At 40.9% G+C, this 12378-nt stretch overlaps 1 protein-coding gene across 2 annotated transcripts in view; it reads left to right on the top strand.

Moving 5' to 3' along the window:
* C11H12orf56 (chromosome 11 C12orf56 homolog) overlaps nucleotides 1–12378 on the top strand; it is a 99572-nt gene that overhangs the window by 60350 nt on the left and 26844 nt on the right. For both annotated transcript variants that reach the window (XM_003252725.3, XM_003252724.2), the window contains one exon: nucleotides 7745–7889. In XM_003252725.3, coding sequence (XP_003252773.1) covers nucleotides 7745–7889 — 145 coding nt within the window. The remainder of the gene's footprint in view (nucleotides 1–7744; nucleotides 7890–12378) is intronic.

Below are 12378 nucleotides of genomic sequence, written 5' to 3' on the forward strand. Positions count from 1 at the left end.
TCCTCAGGCGTTGTGTCCATCCTCACTCTTGCCCTAAGCTCCTGCTCCAAATGAACTTCTCACAATTCTCAGGAAGCTCTCTGTTCTCTTCCCTCTGGGGCCTATCATGATGGCCCCTCTTCTGGAACACTACTGTACTCTTCTTCCTCTTCCTGAATAACTTCAACTCATCAAGTCTCAGCTTATTTATCATTTTCTCTAAAAATCTTTCTTGACACTCCAGAGCTAAGTTAGGAGGGACTCCTCCATAACGTCCTATGTTCACACCTTTTTTTTCTTTATGTTTTTGTTTTTTTTTTGAGACAAAGTCTTGCTCTTTCGCCTAGGCTGGAATGCAGTGGAGCGATCTTGGCTCACTGTAACCTCTGCCTCCCAGGTTCAAGCAATTCTCCTGCATCAGCCTCCCGAGCAGCCATGCCCGGCTAATTTTTTAAATTTTAGTACAGACTGGGTTTCACCGTGTTGGCCAGGCTGGTCTCGAGCTCCTGACCTTGTGATGCTCTCCCCTCAGCCTCCCAAAGTGCTGGGATTACAGGCATGAGCCACCAGGCCTGGCAATAGCAAAGACTTGGAACCAACCCAAATGTCCAACAATGATAGACTGGATTAAGAAAATGTAGCACATATACACCATGGAATACTATGCAGCCATAAAAATGATGAGTTCATGTCCTTTGTAGGGACATGGATGAAGCTGGAAACCATCATTCTGAGCAAACTATCGCAGGGACAAAAAACCAAACACTACATGTTCTCACTCATAGGTGGGAATTGAACAATGAGAACACCTGGACACAGGAAGGGGGGACATCACACACCAGGGCCTGTTGTGGGGTGGGGGAAGGGGGGAGGGATAGCAGTAGGAGACATACCTAATGTAAATGATGAGTTAATGGGTGCAGCACACCAACATGGCAGAATAAGAAATGAGATGACTGAACCATAATGAATATATAAAAATTCAGAAGTGTATAATGGTGCATGATAGAGAGAGGGCCCTCCCTCCCCACCTGCAAGGAAATAAAACACATGGAACATTAGAAAAAAATAGGGCACCAATTCATTACTCTGCAAACCATCAAACAAATGGAAAAAATATAATATATTCTTCCTTTCCTCCATGAACTGTAATGAGTTCAGGATAACCAAGTAGCCGTAGATGATGAGTGCAAATTTCATTTTACAGAATTCCAGCTAGTGAATGCGGAAGGCTTAATAGAATTAGAAAATTACAATTTATGTAGCCTGTAATGAAATGACAGATTCATTTGACAATCTTCAGTGGATGAAACCATTAGACAGAGAGGTGAAGTGGGGCCAGGTATGGTGGCTCATGCCTGTAATCCCAGCACTTTGGGAGACCGAAGTGGGAGGATCGCTTGAGCCCAGGAGTTTGAGACCAGCCTAGGCAACATAGTGAGACCTCATCTCTACAAAAAAATTTAAAAATGCCAGGTGTGCCTGTGGTCCCAGCTACTTGGGAGGCTGAGGTAGGAGGATCACTTGAGCCTGGGGGGTGGAGGCTGTAATAAGCTGTGATTGCACCACTGCACTCCAGCCTGAGTGATAGAGAGAGACCGTCTCTAAAAGAAAAAGAGATTAAAAAAAAAAGGTGAAGTGGAACTTCAAAATGGAGGGATCATGTTGTAAATAACTAAATCCATTGATTTGTCTTAGTATCACTTCAGTGAGACAGCCGGACTTTGTGTGCCTCATTATTTGATGTGATATAAAATACACAGCACCACCTATGAAGTATTTGTGGTAAAACGGTTAAACCTGAATCTGACTCAAAAGTGTGAGTATGATAAGCCGGGTGCAGCGGCTGACACCTATAATCCCAGCACTTTGGGAGGCCGAGGAGGGAGGATCACTTGACGACAGGAGTGTGAGACCAGCCTGGCCAATATGGCGAAACCCTGTCTCTACTAAAGATACAAAAATTAGCCTGGTGTGGTGGCACATGCTTGTAATCCCAGCTATTTGGGAGGCTGAGGTATGAGAATCACTTGAACCTGGGAGGCAGAGGCTGCAGTGAGCTGAGATGGCACCACTGCACTACAGCCTGGGCAACAGAATGAGACTCCATCTCAAAAACAAACAAACAAACAAACAAAGAAACAGTGTGAATGTGCTAGCCTTAAAAAGGAAGTAAATTCTGCTACTACCACATGGATGAACCTTGAAGACATCAGCTAAGTGAAATAAGCCACACACAAAAGGGCAAATATATGATTTCCCTTATGTGAGGTACCTAAAATAGGCAAATTTATAGAGACAGAAAATAGAATAGAGGTCTCCAGGGGCTGGGGAGAGTGGTGAAGGGAGAGTTATTGTTTAATGGGTATAGAATTTCTATTTGGAAAGATGAAAAAGTTCTGGAAATGGATAGTGGTGATACTTGTAGAACATTGTGAATTCACTTAATGCCACCGAATTGTACACCTAAAAATGGATATGATGGGAAACTTTGTGATATAATTTTAGTTCAATTTTTAAAAAAAGTATATATGTGTGTTTGTATGTGTATGTAAGAGAACAGATAAAACAAGATTGGCAAAATATTAAAAATTATTAGAGCAAGGTGGTGGGTACATAGGATTTCTTTTTTCTTTCCTTCTTTCTTTTTCTTTCTTTCTTTTTTTTTTTTTTTTTTTTTTGTTGAGATGGAGTCTTGCTCTGTTGCCCAAGGTGGAGTGTAATGGCACCATCTCGGCTCACTGCAACCTCCACCACCCGGGTTCAAGCAATTCTCCTGCCTTAGCCTCCCGAGTAGCTAAGATTACAGGCATGCACCACCACGCCCTGCTAATTTTTGTGTTTTTAATAGAGAAAGGGTTTCACCATGTTGGCCAGGCTGGTCTCGAACGCCTGACCTCAGGTGATCTGCCTGCCTTGGCCTCTCACAGTGCTGGGATTACAGGCATGAGCCACCGCCCAGCTGGGTACATGGGATTTCTTATAAAATTTTCTCCATTTTGATGTATGTTTGAAAATTTCCATAATAAAAAATTTTATTGCTTGATGACGTGATATAGAAAACTTTTTTTGAAAGACTTAAGAAACATAACAAGCAAATATAAGAAGTATCTTATTTAGTCTTGATTTTAACAAACCAAAAGTAAGAAAACATTTTCATGTTTTATTTATGTATTTATGTATGTATGTATGTATTTATTTATTGAGACAGGGTCTTCCACTATCACTCAGGCTGTAGCACAGTGGCATGATCTTGGCTCACTGCAATTTCCGCCTCCCAGGCTCAAGCAATTCTCATGCCTCAGCCTCCTGAGTAGCTGGGACTACAGGCATGCACCAGCATGCCTGGCTAATTTTGTGTAGTTTTTTAGTAGAGACTGGGTTTTGCCATGTTGCCCAGGCTCGAACTCCTAAGCTCAGGCAATCCACCTGCCTGGGCCTCCCAAAGTACCAGCATTACAGGCATGAGCCACCGTGCCCAGCCGTTTTTATTTTATTTACTTTTGAGAGAGGGTCTTATCTGTCACCAAGGCTGGAGTGAAGTGGCTTGATCACAGCTCACTGCAGCCTCAACCTCCTGGGCTCAAGCAATCCTTCCACCTCAGCCTCCTAAGTAGCTGGGACTACAGGTGCATACTACCATGGCTGGCTAATTTTATTTATTTATTTATTTATTTATTTACTTACTTACTTATTTATAGAGATGGGGTCTTTCATTATATTGCCCAGGCTGGTCTGGGAACTCCTGGGTTTAAGCGATCCTCCCACCTTGGCCTCCCAAGGTGCTGGGATTTACACCCCTGGGCCACCAAGCCCAGCCGTAAAAACACATTTTTAAGTCAGTAGAACAATTTGAAAATGGACGGAGTCTGGCTGGGTGCAGTGGCTCACGCCTGTAATCCCAACACTTTGGGAGGCCGAGGCAGGCAGATCGTTTGAGGTCAGGAGTTCAAGACCAGCCTGGCCAACATCGTGAAACCCCTGTCTCTACAAAAATACAAAAATTAGACAGGCATGGTGGGTGTGCGCCTGTAATCCCAGCTACTTGGGAGGCTGAGGCAGGAGAATCGCTTGAACCTGGGAGGTGGAAGTTGCAGTGAGCTGAGATTGTGCCATGGCACTTCCAGCCTGGGTGACAGAGCAAGATTCCGTCTCAAAAAAAAAAAAAGGACTGAGTATTAGCAATACCAAAGAATTTTTGATAATTTTGTAGGGTGTGATAATCATTTTGTAAGAAAGTATTCATTTTATTTAGAGATGCATTTTGAGGTATGTAAGAGTTAAGTGACATAATATTTGGGATTTCTTTTTTAAAAAGTTATATGGATAGCTTAAAATTTCTATAGGTTTTCATGTTTACTGTAAAAAAAGCATCAGTTTTCACTTTGGTGTTTTATTTAAAGTGATTTTAAAGCTAATTGTATAATAAAACAGACTCAAATTCTGTGTGTGTGTGGCTTGAAATTTATTCCTGAAGGCAAGAAGGATGAGTTCTACCACTCTCTTGGCTCAGGAAAAGCATATTTCTTACTAAGTTAATTCCTGAAGGCAACATACTTAAAATGCCATGATTTCAAATGCACTGTGAAGGATGCAGTGATACACAAGAAATAGCCCCTACCTGCAAGGCATCTTCAGTTTAAAAGGAATAAACATCCTTTAGGTTTTCAATTTAGAACTGTGTCACAGATGGGACGGTTCTGCAAGCTGACCACTGTGAAAATCATACACAGCGCTTCTGAGATAATATAGGAAGAGCCTTTCTAGTGCTTTACAAATGTGAGGTATTATTTATAGTAAATGTCTGGAAAGATGAAAAAATACAGGAAAAATAGAGCTTATTATTAGATTAAGAATCCTTCCTGCGGCTGGGCGTAGTGGCTCATGCCTGTAATCCCAGCACTTTCAGAGGCCGAGGTGGGCCGATTACTTGAGGTCAGGAGTTTGAGACCAGCCTGACCAACATGGCAAAACTTTGTCTCTACTAAAAGTACAAAAATTAACTGGGTGTGGTGGTATGCACTTGTAGTCCAGCTACTCTCAGGAGGCATGAGAATCGCTTGAACCCAGACTGGGTGACAGAACAAGACCCTGTCTTAAAAAAAAAAAGCAAAACACCTTCCTGCAACATTATTTTGGTGAATTTACGTTTTCTACCTGATGAAAATAGAGTATTTGTTAACATTAGTATAGATTTTCTTCTTATTCCTAAGTTGAATAATGGAGTCTTCTGGCATTTGGCTTTTTCTTATTTCTTCAGTCAAATGAAGTTTGTCATCTATGTATAAGCTAATATTTTCTGAATCCTCAAAGAAATTATTATTCATAACTTTTCTGCAGTAATATAGAATGTGTACTCTAACTTGAATTTATGATATATATGAGACCTCCATTTATGTATGAATTGATTTTTATTCTGAAGAGATTAGTATGCTGTTTTCTGTGAAAATTGTTTTGGCCATAAAAAAATTAGTTTGGCATTACAATCTGTTATCCTAGTTGGCAAAGGATTAAAAACAGTTTGTTTTTATTGCAGATCTTAGCAAATTGCTGACTCCAAATGAAAAAACAGGAAAATCAATTTCAAAATAATTCTGCTGATATTGTATCTTATCTGAGCTTTTGCTTTTCCAAGCTCTTTTGTTTGTAAAAATTACATTTCTGTTGTTGGAGTTCTCAGAGAGTAGAGGGATTTCATAGTTACTTTTTAAATGAAATATGGTGGTAATTAGAAGTGGATAGGGAAGCAGGATCTTAAACTTATTCCTGTTTTATTTAGAGGCCATTTATCCAACACTTAGTGTGTATGAAGGACATGCATTAACTAAAATATCAAAATGGCACCTTTGGCCGGGCGTAGTGGCTCATGCCTGTAATCCCAGCACTTTGGGAGGCCAAGATGGGTGGATACCTGAGGTCAGGAGTTTGAGACCAGCCTAGCCAACATGGTGAAACCTCATCTCTCCTAAAAATACAAAAAATTAGCTGGGCGTGGTGGTATGCGCCTATAATCCCAGCTATGCAAGAGGCCGAGGCAGGAGAATCGCTTGAACTCAGGAGGCAGAGGTTGCAGTGAGCCAAGATCACGCCACTGCACCCCAGCCTGGGTGACAGAGTGAGACACTGTCTCAAAACAAACAAACAAACAAACAAACAAACAAACAAACAAAAAACCCAGCACATTTGGATAGGTACTACCATTATTCCTATTTTACACATGAGGAAATTGAGGCACAAAGAAACTATGTAACTTGCCCATGATAATGACCTAACTGAGTAGGGGCAGATCTAGGATTCTGACCTCAGTCTTCACGTCCATAATCATTATGCTCCTCTGCCTCTCTGCTATTATTGAATTCATAATGATCAGTTTCCCTCCAGCATCTCCACTAGAAAAGAGACCATTTTTTTCCGGAAGTCTTAATTTTCAGGTTAATAAGAGCAACTCATTGATTGGACAAAGGAGAACATCGTAGATGTTTTTTAAACAAAGGGGGAGGTAGTAGGCAAGTACCAACATTCCATGCAGTAGCTAGTATTGGGATAAATGGCTGGTATAGGTTTCTGGAGTAAGTGGTAAAAAATGTTTTTACTTCAAGTCAGAAATTTTAAGATTCCATCAATCTACATAGAACGTGAACTATCTTTTCTACTGTTACCTTGCACCCTGGCTGTCTGAATCACTGGTTGTGTGAGCTTGGACAGATTACTTAAACCGCCCCACAACTTCCGTAAAATGCGATAAATTCCCAGCTCGGTCCCCACAGTGGAGCCAGCTCAGTGCAAGAACGAGTCTACGGAAAGCACTCAGGCCAGAGCCGGCCACCTAGTCCGGGCCCAGTTAAGCGCAAGTTGTTATTACTGAGCACAGTGGGAGGTGGAATCAATACTTAACCCGATGACACTTTTTCCAAGTTGCTAAAAGTCAGCTGAGGGGCTAGGATAGGTACACGAGTAACTAACTACAATGAGTGAAATGGGATTAATGTGATACTAGGAGTATGAAAAAACTGCAGTGGGAGAGGGGCTGCATTTGTTGGTAGAATTAGGGAAAGATCTGAGGAGAAGGTTTTTCTGCTAAGCCAGCTTTTCCTTAAGTGTGGAACACACGGTTCAGTAATGGGAGATGATTCCAGGTGGTACTCTGACATGGCGTGAAACAACTTTGAATTCCATGGTGGAAATATGTGATTCCTTTTTCCAGCTAGGCTGATCTCATCAGGGAGAACCTCTCGTCTTGGGGCCACTAGTGACAGTTCTTGAACACATGCTCATCTGCCCTTTCCTCACAGAGAAGCCAGCTACAGGCTCAGAACATGGAGCATTTACTTAGAATTTATGTTGCTTTCATGTCATTTACACCAAGTGATACTGGTTTTCCCTGGAAAGTGACACAACATTTTCTTTATAAACTTCTTAAAAAAAAAAAAAGCTAGTTGATTGAAAGAAAAATATTACACAAAGGCTCATGGATTATGGTAAATGAAAGAGGGACAGAAATTTACCAGGGACAGTGACAGTATTCCTGGTATAGGATCAGCTTGAGTTAAGGGGCATGGGCAAAAAAGTATGTTTGGAGCATAACAAACAGTTCAATTTGCGGGGAGCAAGTTTCACTACTGATGAGTATTAAGGCTAGAAGAATAAAACTGTATTAAAATCCCATTAGTAACAAAGTTTAACAAACCTGTCAGTAATCATCGATATTCCTAAACTGCTATTTCTTACCATTTTTTAAGTGGAAAATTTTCTTCTGTTTCTGTAGGTCTGAGGAGAAAATTAAGCACTTCAGTCAACTTAAATCTGAACTTTTTCTTAAAGACAATTCTTTGAGGAGGATACTTTCTTTACTTACGGAACTTAAGGTAGCAGCCCAGAAAAACTTCATTCTGAAAAGGCTTTTCTGGAAGGTAAGTGCTTTGTTTTATTTTTAATCTTTAAAGTTTGTGTCTCCTGTTTACCAAATACAAGCATACATTAAAATACAAATAAGCGTTGTCTTGTATTCTGATGCTATATTTTTAAATGTTGATAAAATTTAATGTAGTCATGTCTTAATGCTGGATACTTTGTGATGTAATCAGTAATGTACGTGTGTGTTGAGGGGAGATGGGAAGAGAGGGGAGTGGTAGCAAAAAGTAGCTCCCATGCATTGGATTGGCAGAGCCAATGGAGAGATATTAGGAGGAACATTTTTGGCATACGAGATATATAGACAGTGAGATGGGAAAGTAGACTTTAAGAAGTTTTTGTTTGTTTATTTTTTATTTTTTTGAGACAGAGTCTTGCTCTTGTCACCTAAGCTGGAGTGCAATGGCACGATATCAGCTCACTGCAACCTCTGCCTCTTAGGTATAAGCCATTCTCTTACCTCAGCCTCCCAAGTAGCTGGGATTACAGGTGCCCACCGCCATGCCCAGCTAATTTTTTGTGTTCTTAGTAGAGATGGGGCTTCACCATGTTGGCCAGGTTGGTCTTGAACTCCTGACCTCAGGTGATCCACCCGTCTTGGCCTCCCAAAATGCTGGGGTTACAGGTGTGAGGCACCGCACCCTGCTTATTTGTTTATTTCTTAAATAGAGACAGGGTCTCACTCTGTTGCCCAGTCTGGTCCCAAACTGCTGGGCTCAAGCGATTCTCCTGCCTTGGCTTCCTAAAGTGCTGTGATTTCAGGCGAGAGCCACTGTACCTGGGGTTTTATTGTGCAGTTTCCCATACTGTAAAAATATAATTTAAAAATTTATTTTTGAGTATAGGACTGGTATTTTTTAAAATGTGACTCCTGGGGAGGCAAGGCAATCTCATTCTCACTCAGTAAATTACAGATGCCTCATTTTCATGTTCAGGTGAAAGTGTTAAGAAGCCCAGGTGAGTAACCTGGTGTGGTGCTAATGAGGCCTAGGTGAGAGGGTGAGCCCTGCCTAGGGCTGTGTTCATGTTGATTGCTATATATTTTATCCTAATTCTGGCCATTGGTCACATAAGTAGCTGCCATCATTTTACTGAGCAATTGTAAGGCATGTGAACTCCCAACCATACAAGACAGTCCTGGCCATTTATTAGCTTCTAGGTCCTTCATATGTAGGGTGACCAACCATTTTGGTTTGCCCAGATTAGGGTGACCAACTATTCCAGTTTGCCTGGGACTAAGGAAATTCCTGCAATATTGGAAAGCTAGAACAGTTCCAAGCAAATCAGTATGGTGAAGGCAGATTAGCTGTAGAGAATAATATGACAAACGTCCCACAACATTGAGACATTGAGACTCAGGTAAGGATGATGTAGTGCTGCATAGTCTAAAATGGTTGGTACTGGATAGATCCTGTGAGGAATACACCATCCAAGTTTTGACTCTAGAACTTCAGAAGATTGTGGAAAATATGACCAACCAAGTTGATTATGAAGATGAAATGGAATTCATGTGGAAATGGTAAATAAATTAGGATTATCTTCTTCCCAAATAAACCACTCCAGTCCATCCCGCACACAGTATCAATTTAATCTACAACCCTGATTGTATGGGATTGCTTGTTCAAAAGTTTCTTGTGACTTTCCTTACTAGTAAAGACTTTGGCTTTGGCATTTAAGGCTCTCTACTAATCACAGATTTCAAATTTGGACAGGTATGGCCTTTATTTTAGTTTATTTTCCCTTCAGGAAAGGGCTGTGTATTAGTCCATTCTCACACTGCTATAAAAATACTACCTGAGACTGGGTAATTTATAAAGAAAGAAGGTTTAGTTGACTTGTTCCTGGACCAAACCAAGGGTCGAGCTGCTTATTCTCACAGCCCAATAATGAGATACAGATGAACTGGGAAAGAAGGGAAAGGCCTGGAAATTATCGCCAGACCAACTCAAAATTACAAAGTTTTCCAGAGCTTATGTACCTTCTAAGCTATATGTCTACATGTAAGTGCATTCATCTAAAGATATAAGTGATTAACTTCTTTTAATCTATAACTAAGATTAGATCAGGACCTAAGGAAGGTCCTGAAGACCTTCCTATGGGGCCTCAGTAAATTGACTCAATCTAAATGGGTCCAGGTCCTGGGGTGATTACCCTTATCTTGCCTCCTGCTAAATCACAGAGGTTTGGGGTTTCCTTCAGACTACGAATAAACTTGTTTGTGGCGGCCTGGGGAGTTTCTTCAGACCCCCAGTAAAACTAGTTTAATTCTAAACAGGTCCTGTTAAGAATTCCTTCATTATCTTGTCATGCTTCAAGGCCCAGGAAAGGCCTGGGCAAAACTCTTGGTGGGCTTTTGTTACATCCCAGCCTTTGTGTAAGGACACTGGCTCTATCAGCTTTTAATATTTAAAAGCTGCACTCAGTCAGTCCAGGAACAGTTGTTATGGAGGCCTGTCTGTTCAGCTGTTATGAAGACCTGGCCTGCCACAGACTTACAGTTCCACATGGCTGGGAGGCCTAAGGAAACTTAACAATAATGGCAGAAGGCGAAGGGGAAGCAAGTCATGTCTTACATGGCAACAGGAGAGAGAGAAAGAATGTGCAGGGGAAACTGCCACTTTTAAACCATCAGATCTCATGAGGACTCCCCTCACTATCGTGAAAACAGCATGCATGATCCAATCACCTCCCACCAGGACCCTCCCTCGACAGTGGGGATTACAATTCAAGATGAGAGTTGGGTGGGAACACAGAACCAGACCATATCAGGCTACCATCTGGACAAGGTGGGCACTGGGAAAATGAATCCAGATGTAGATGCTCATGGAAAAGGCACAGGGCCCAAAGGTGAGAGTGATCTCTACATAAGAGTGAGCAAAATGAAATATCAGGATATTTTAGCATGTGGGTGAATTACACCCTGATGTCTGCACAAATATTTGGCACCAGGAAGATCTGCTTGTTTAGGGTGTGGGGACAGGGTTTTATGGAATGTGAGGACATAAAGATTGTCAAGAGTAAAGCCAGCAGTTAGGAGAGGACTGGGAAAGGACTTAGGACAGTGCTCAAAGGGGAAGTCCACCCACATACACTGGACACAATCAGGGACTGGATTTAAAATGCATGTCTAGGTAGGAGAACTGAAGTACCACTTAAGGGTTAGATTAAGAAGGATGTTGATGTGTATTCCTAATGGGATCAGCACCAGTGTTAGTCTGGAGGTCATTTAAACATCTTCAATTTAAAAACAGGCCTGATACCTGTGGCCTAGGCTGTGGAACAAAAAAAGGATGGAGAGAAAGAGAGTAAGGTTAGGACTCACAGACCCAACCCGCCACTTCATCTTCTCTCTCACCTCTGTCCTCTACAAGATCGAGCCATGTGGGATAACTCGGACACCTGTTCTCCTTAGCTCTCCTTTCTCCCTGATGTTTGCTTTCTATAGAATACTGTTCTTCTAATTTCTCTTGTTAAAAATCATACCCATTCATCAAGGCTCATCTCAAATGCCATTTTCTGCCTTTCCTGTCATGCCGAATGGGGAACTTTAGTACCTTCCTCCTTTCGATCTTCTCTGTCAATTCCATGCCATAGAACTTTGTTTGAAGTTTTATAATCTGCATTGTTAATACAGCAGACACTAGCCACATGTGGCTATTAAGCACTTGAATGTGGCTAGTGACTAAAAAAGTAAAATGTTAATTTTATTAAATTTAAATTAATTTAAATAGCCACTTATGGCCAGTAGCTACCAAGTTAAACAATGTAGTTCTACGACATCTTTCATAGCACTTCCTCTTTAACAATTAACAGACAGGTTTCATGCCTAATCTGGGTGAGGCTTGGTGATAGGTATTAGAAATATAGCATGATTATGATACAGTTTCTACCATCGAGAATTAGCACAGATATCCTCCCTTTTACTATAGTGATTGGCACATTTTTCTTATTTATCATAATATGCTAAAAGCTTCTTTAGGACAAGTATATGTCTTACTTACCTTTGTATTCTCCCTCAGGCCAAACACAATGCATGCATATTCCAGGTGCTGTAAGCTATTCATATTGAATTGCAAATCTGTTCTCTTGTGAAATATTAACCTAATCCAATGTCTAAAAATGAAGCTTTCATGATCTGTTTTATACTTGAAAACACTGCAGCCATTATTTAATATAATGTTCTTACCAGGGCTAAAACAGATCTTCTAATTCAGTTACCAAAAATGAAAGGCCAAAGTGAATGGAGAAGGAAATAATTCAAATAGGAAAAAGGGAAGTCAAATTGTCTCTGTTCACAAATGACATGATTGTATATTTAGAAAACCTCACTGTCTCAACCCAAATCTCCTTAAGCTTATTAAAGCAACTTCAGCAAAGTCTCAGGATACAAAATCAATGCGCAAAAATCACAAGCATTCCTGTACACCAATAACAGACAAACAGAGAGCTAAATCATGAGTGAACTCCCATTCACAATTGCTACTAAGA

The sequence above is a fragment of the Nomascus leucogenys genome, chromosome 11, assembly GCF_006542625.1.
Source record: "Nomascus leucogenys isolate Asia chromosome 11, Asia_NLE_v1, whole genome shotgun sequence".
Taxonomy (NCBI): domain Eukaryota; kingdom Metazoa; phylum Chordata; class Mammalia; order Primates; family Hylobatidae; genus Nomascus; species Nomascus leucogenys.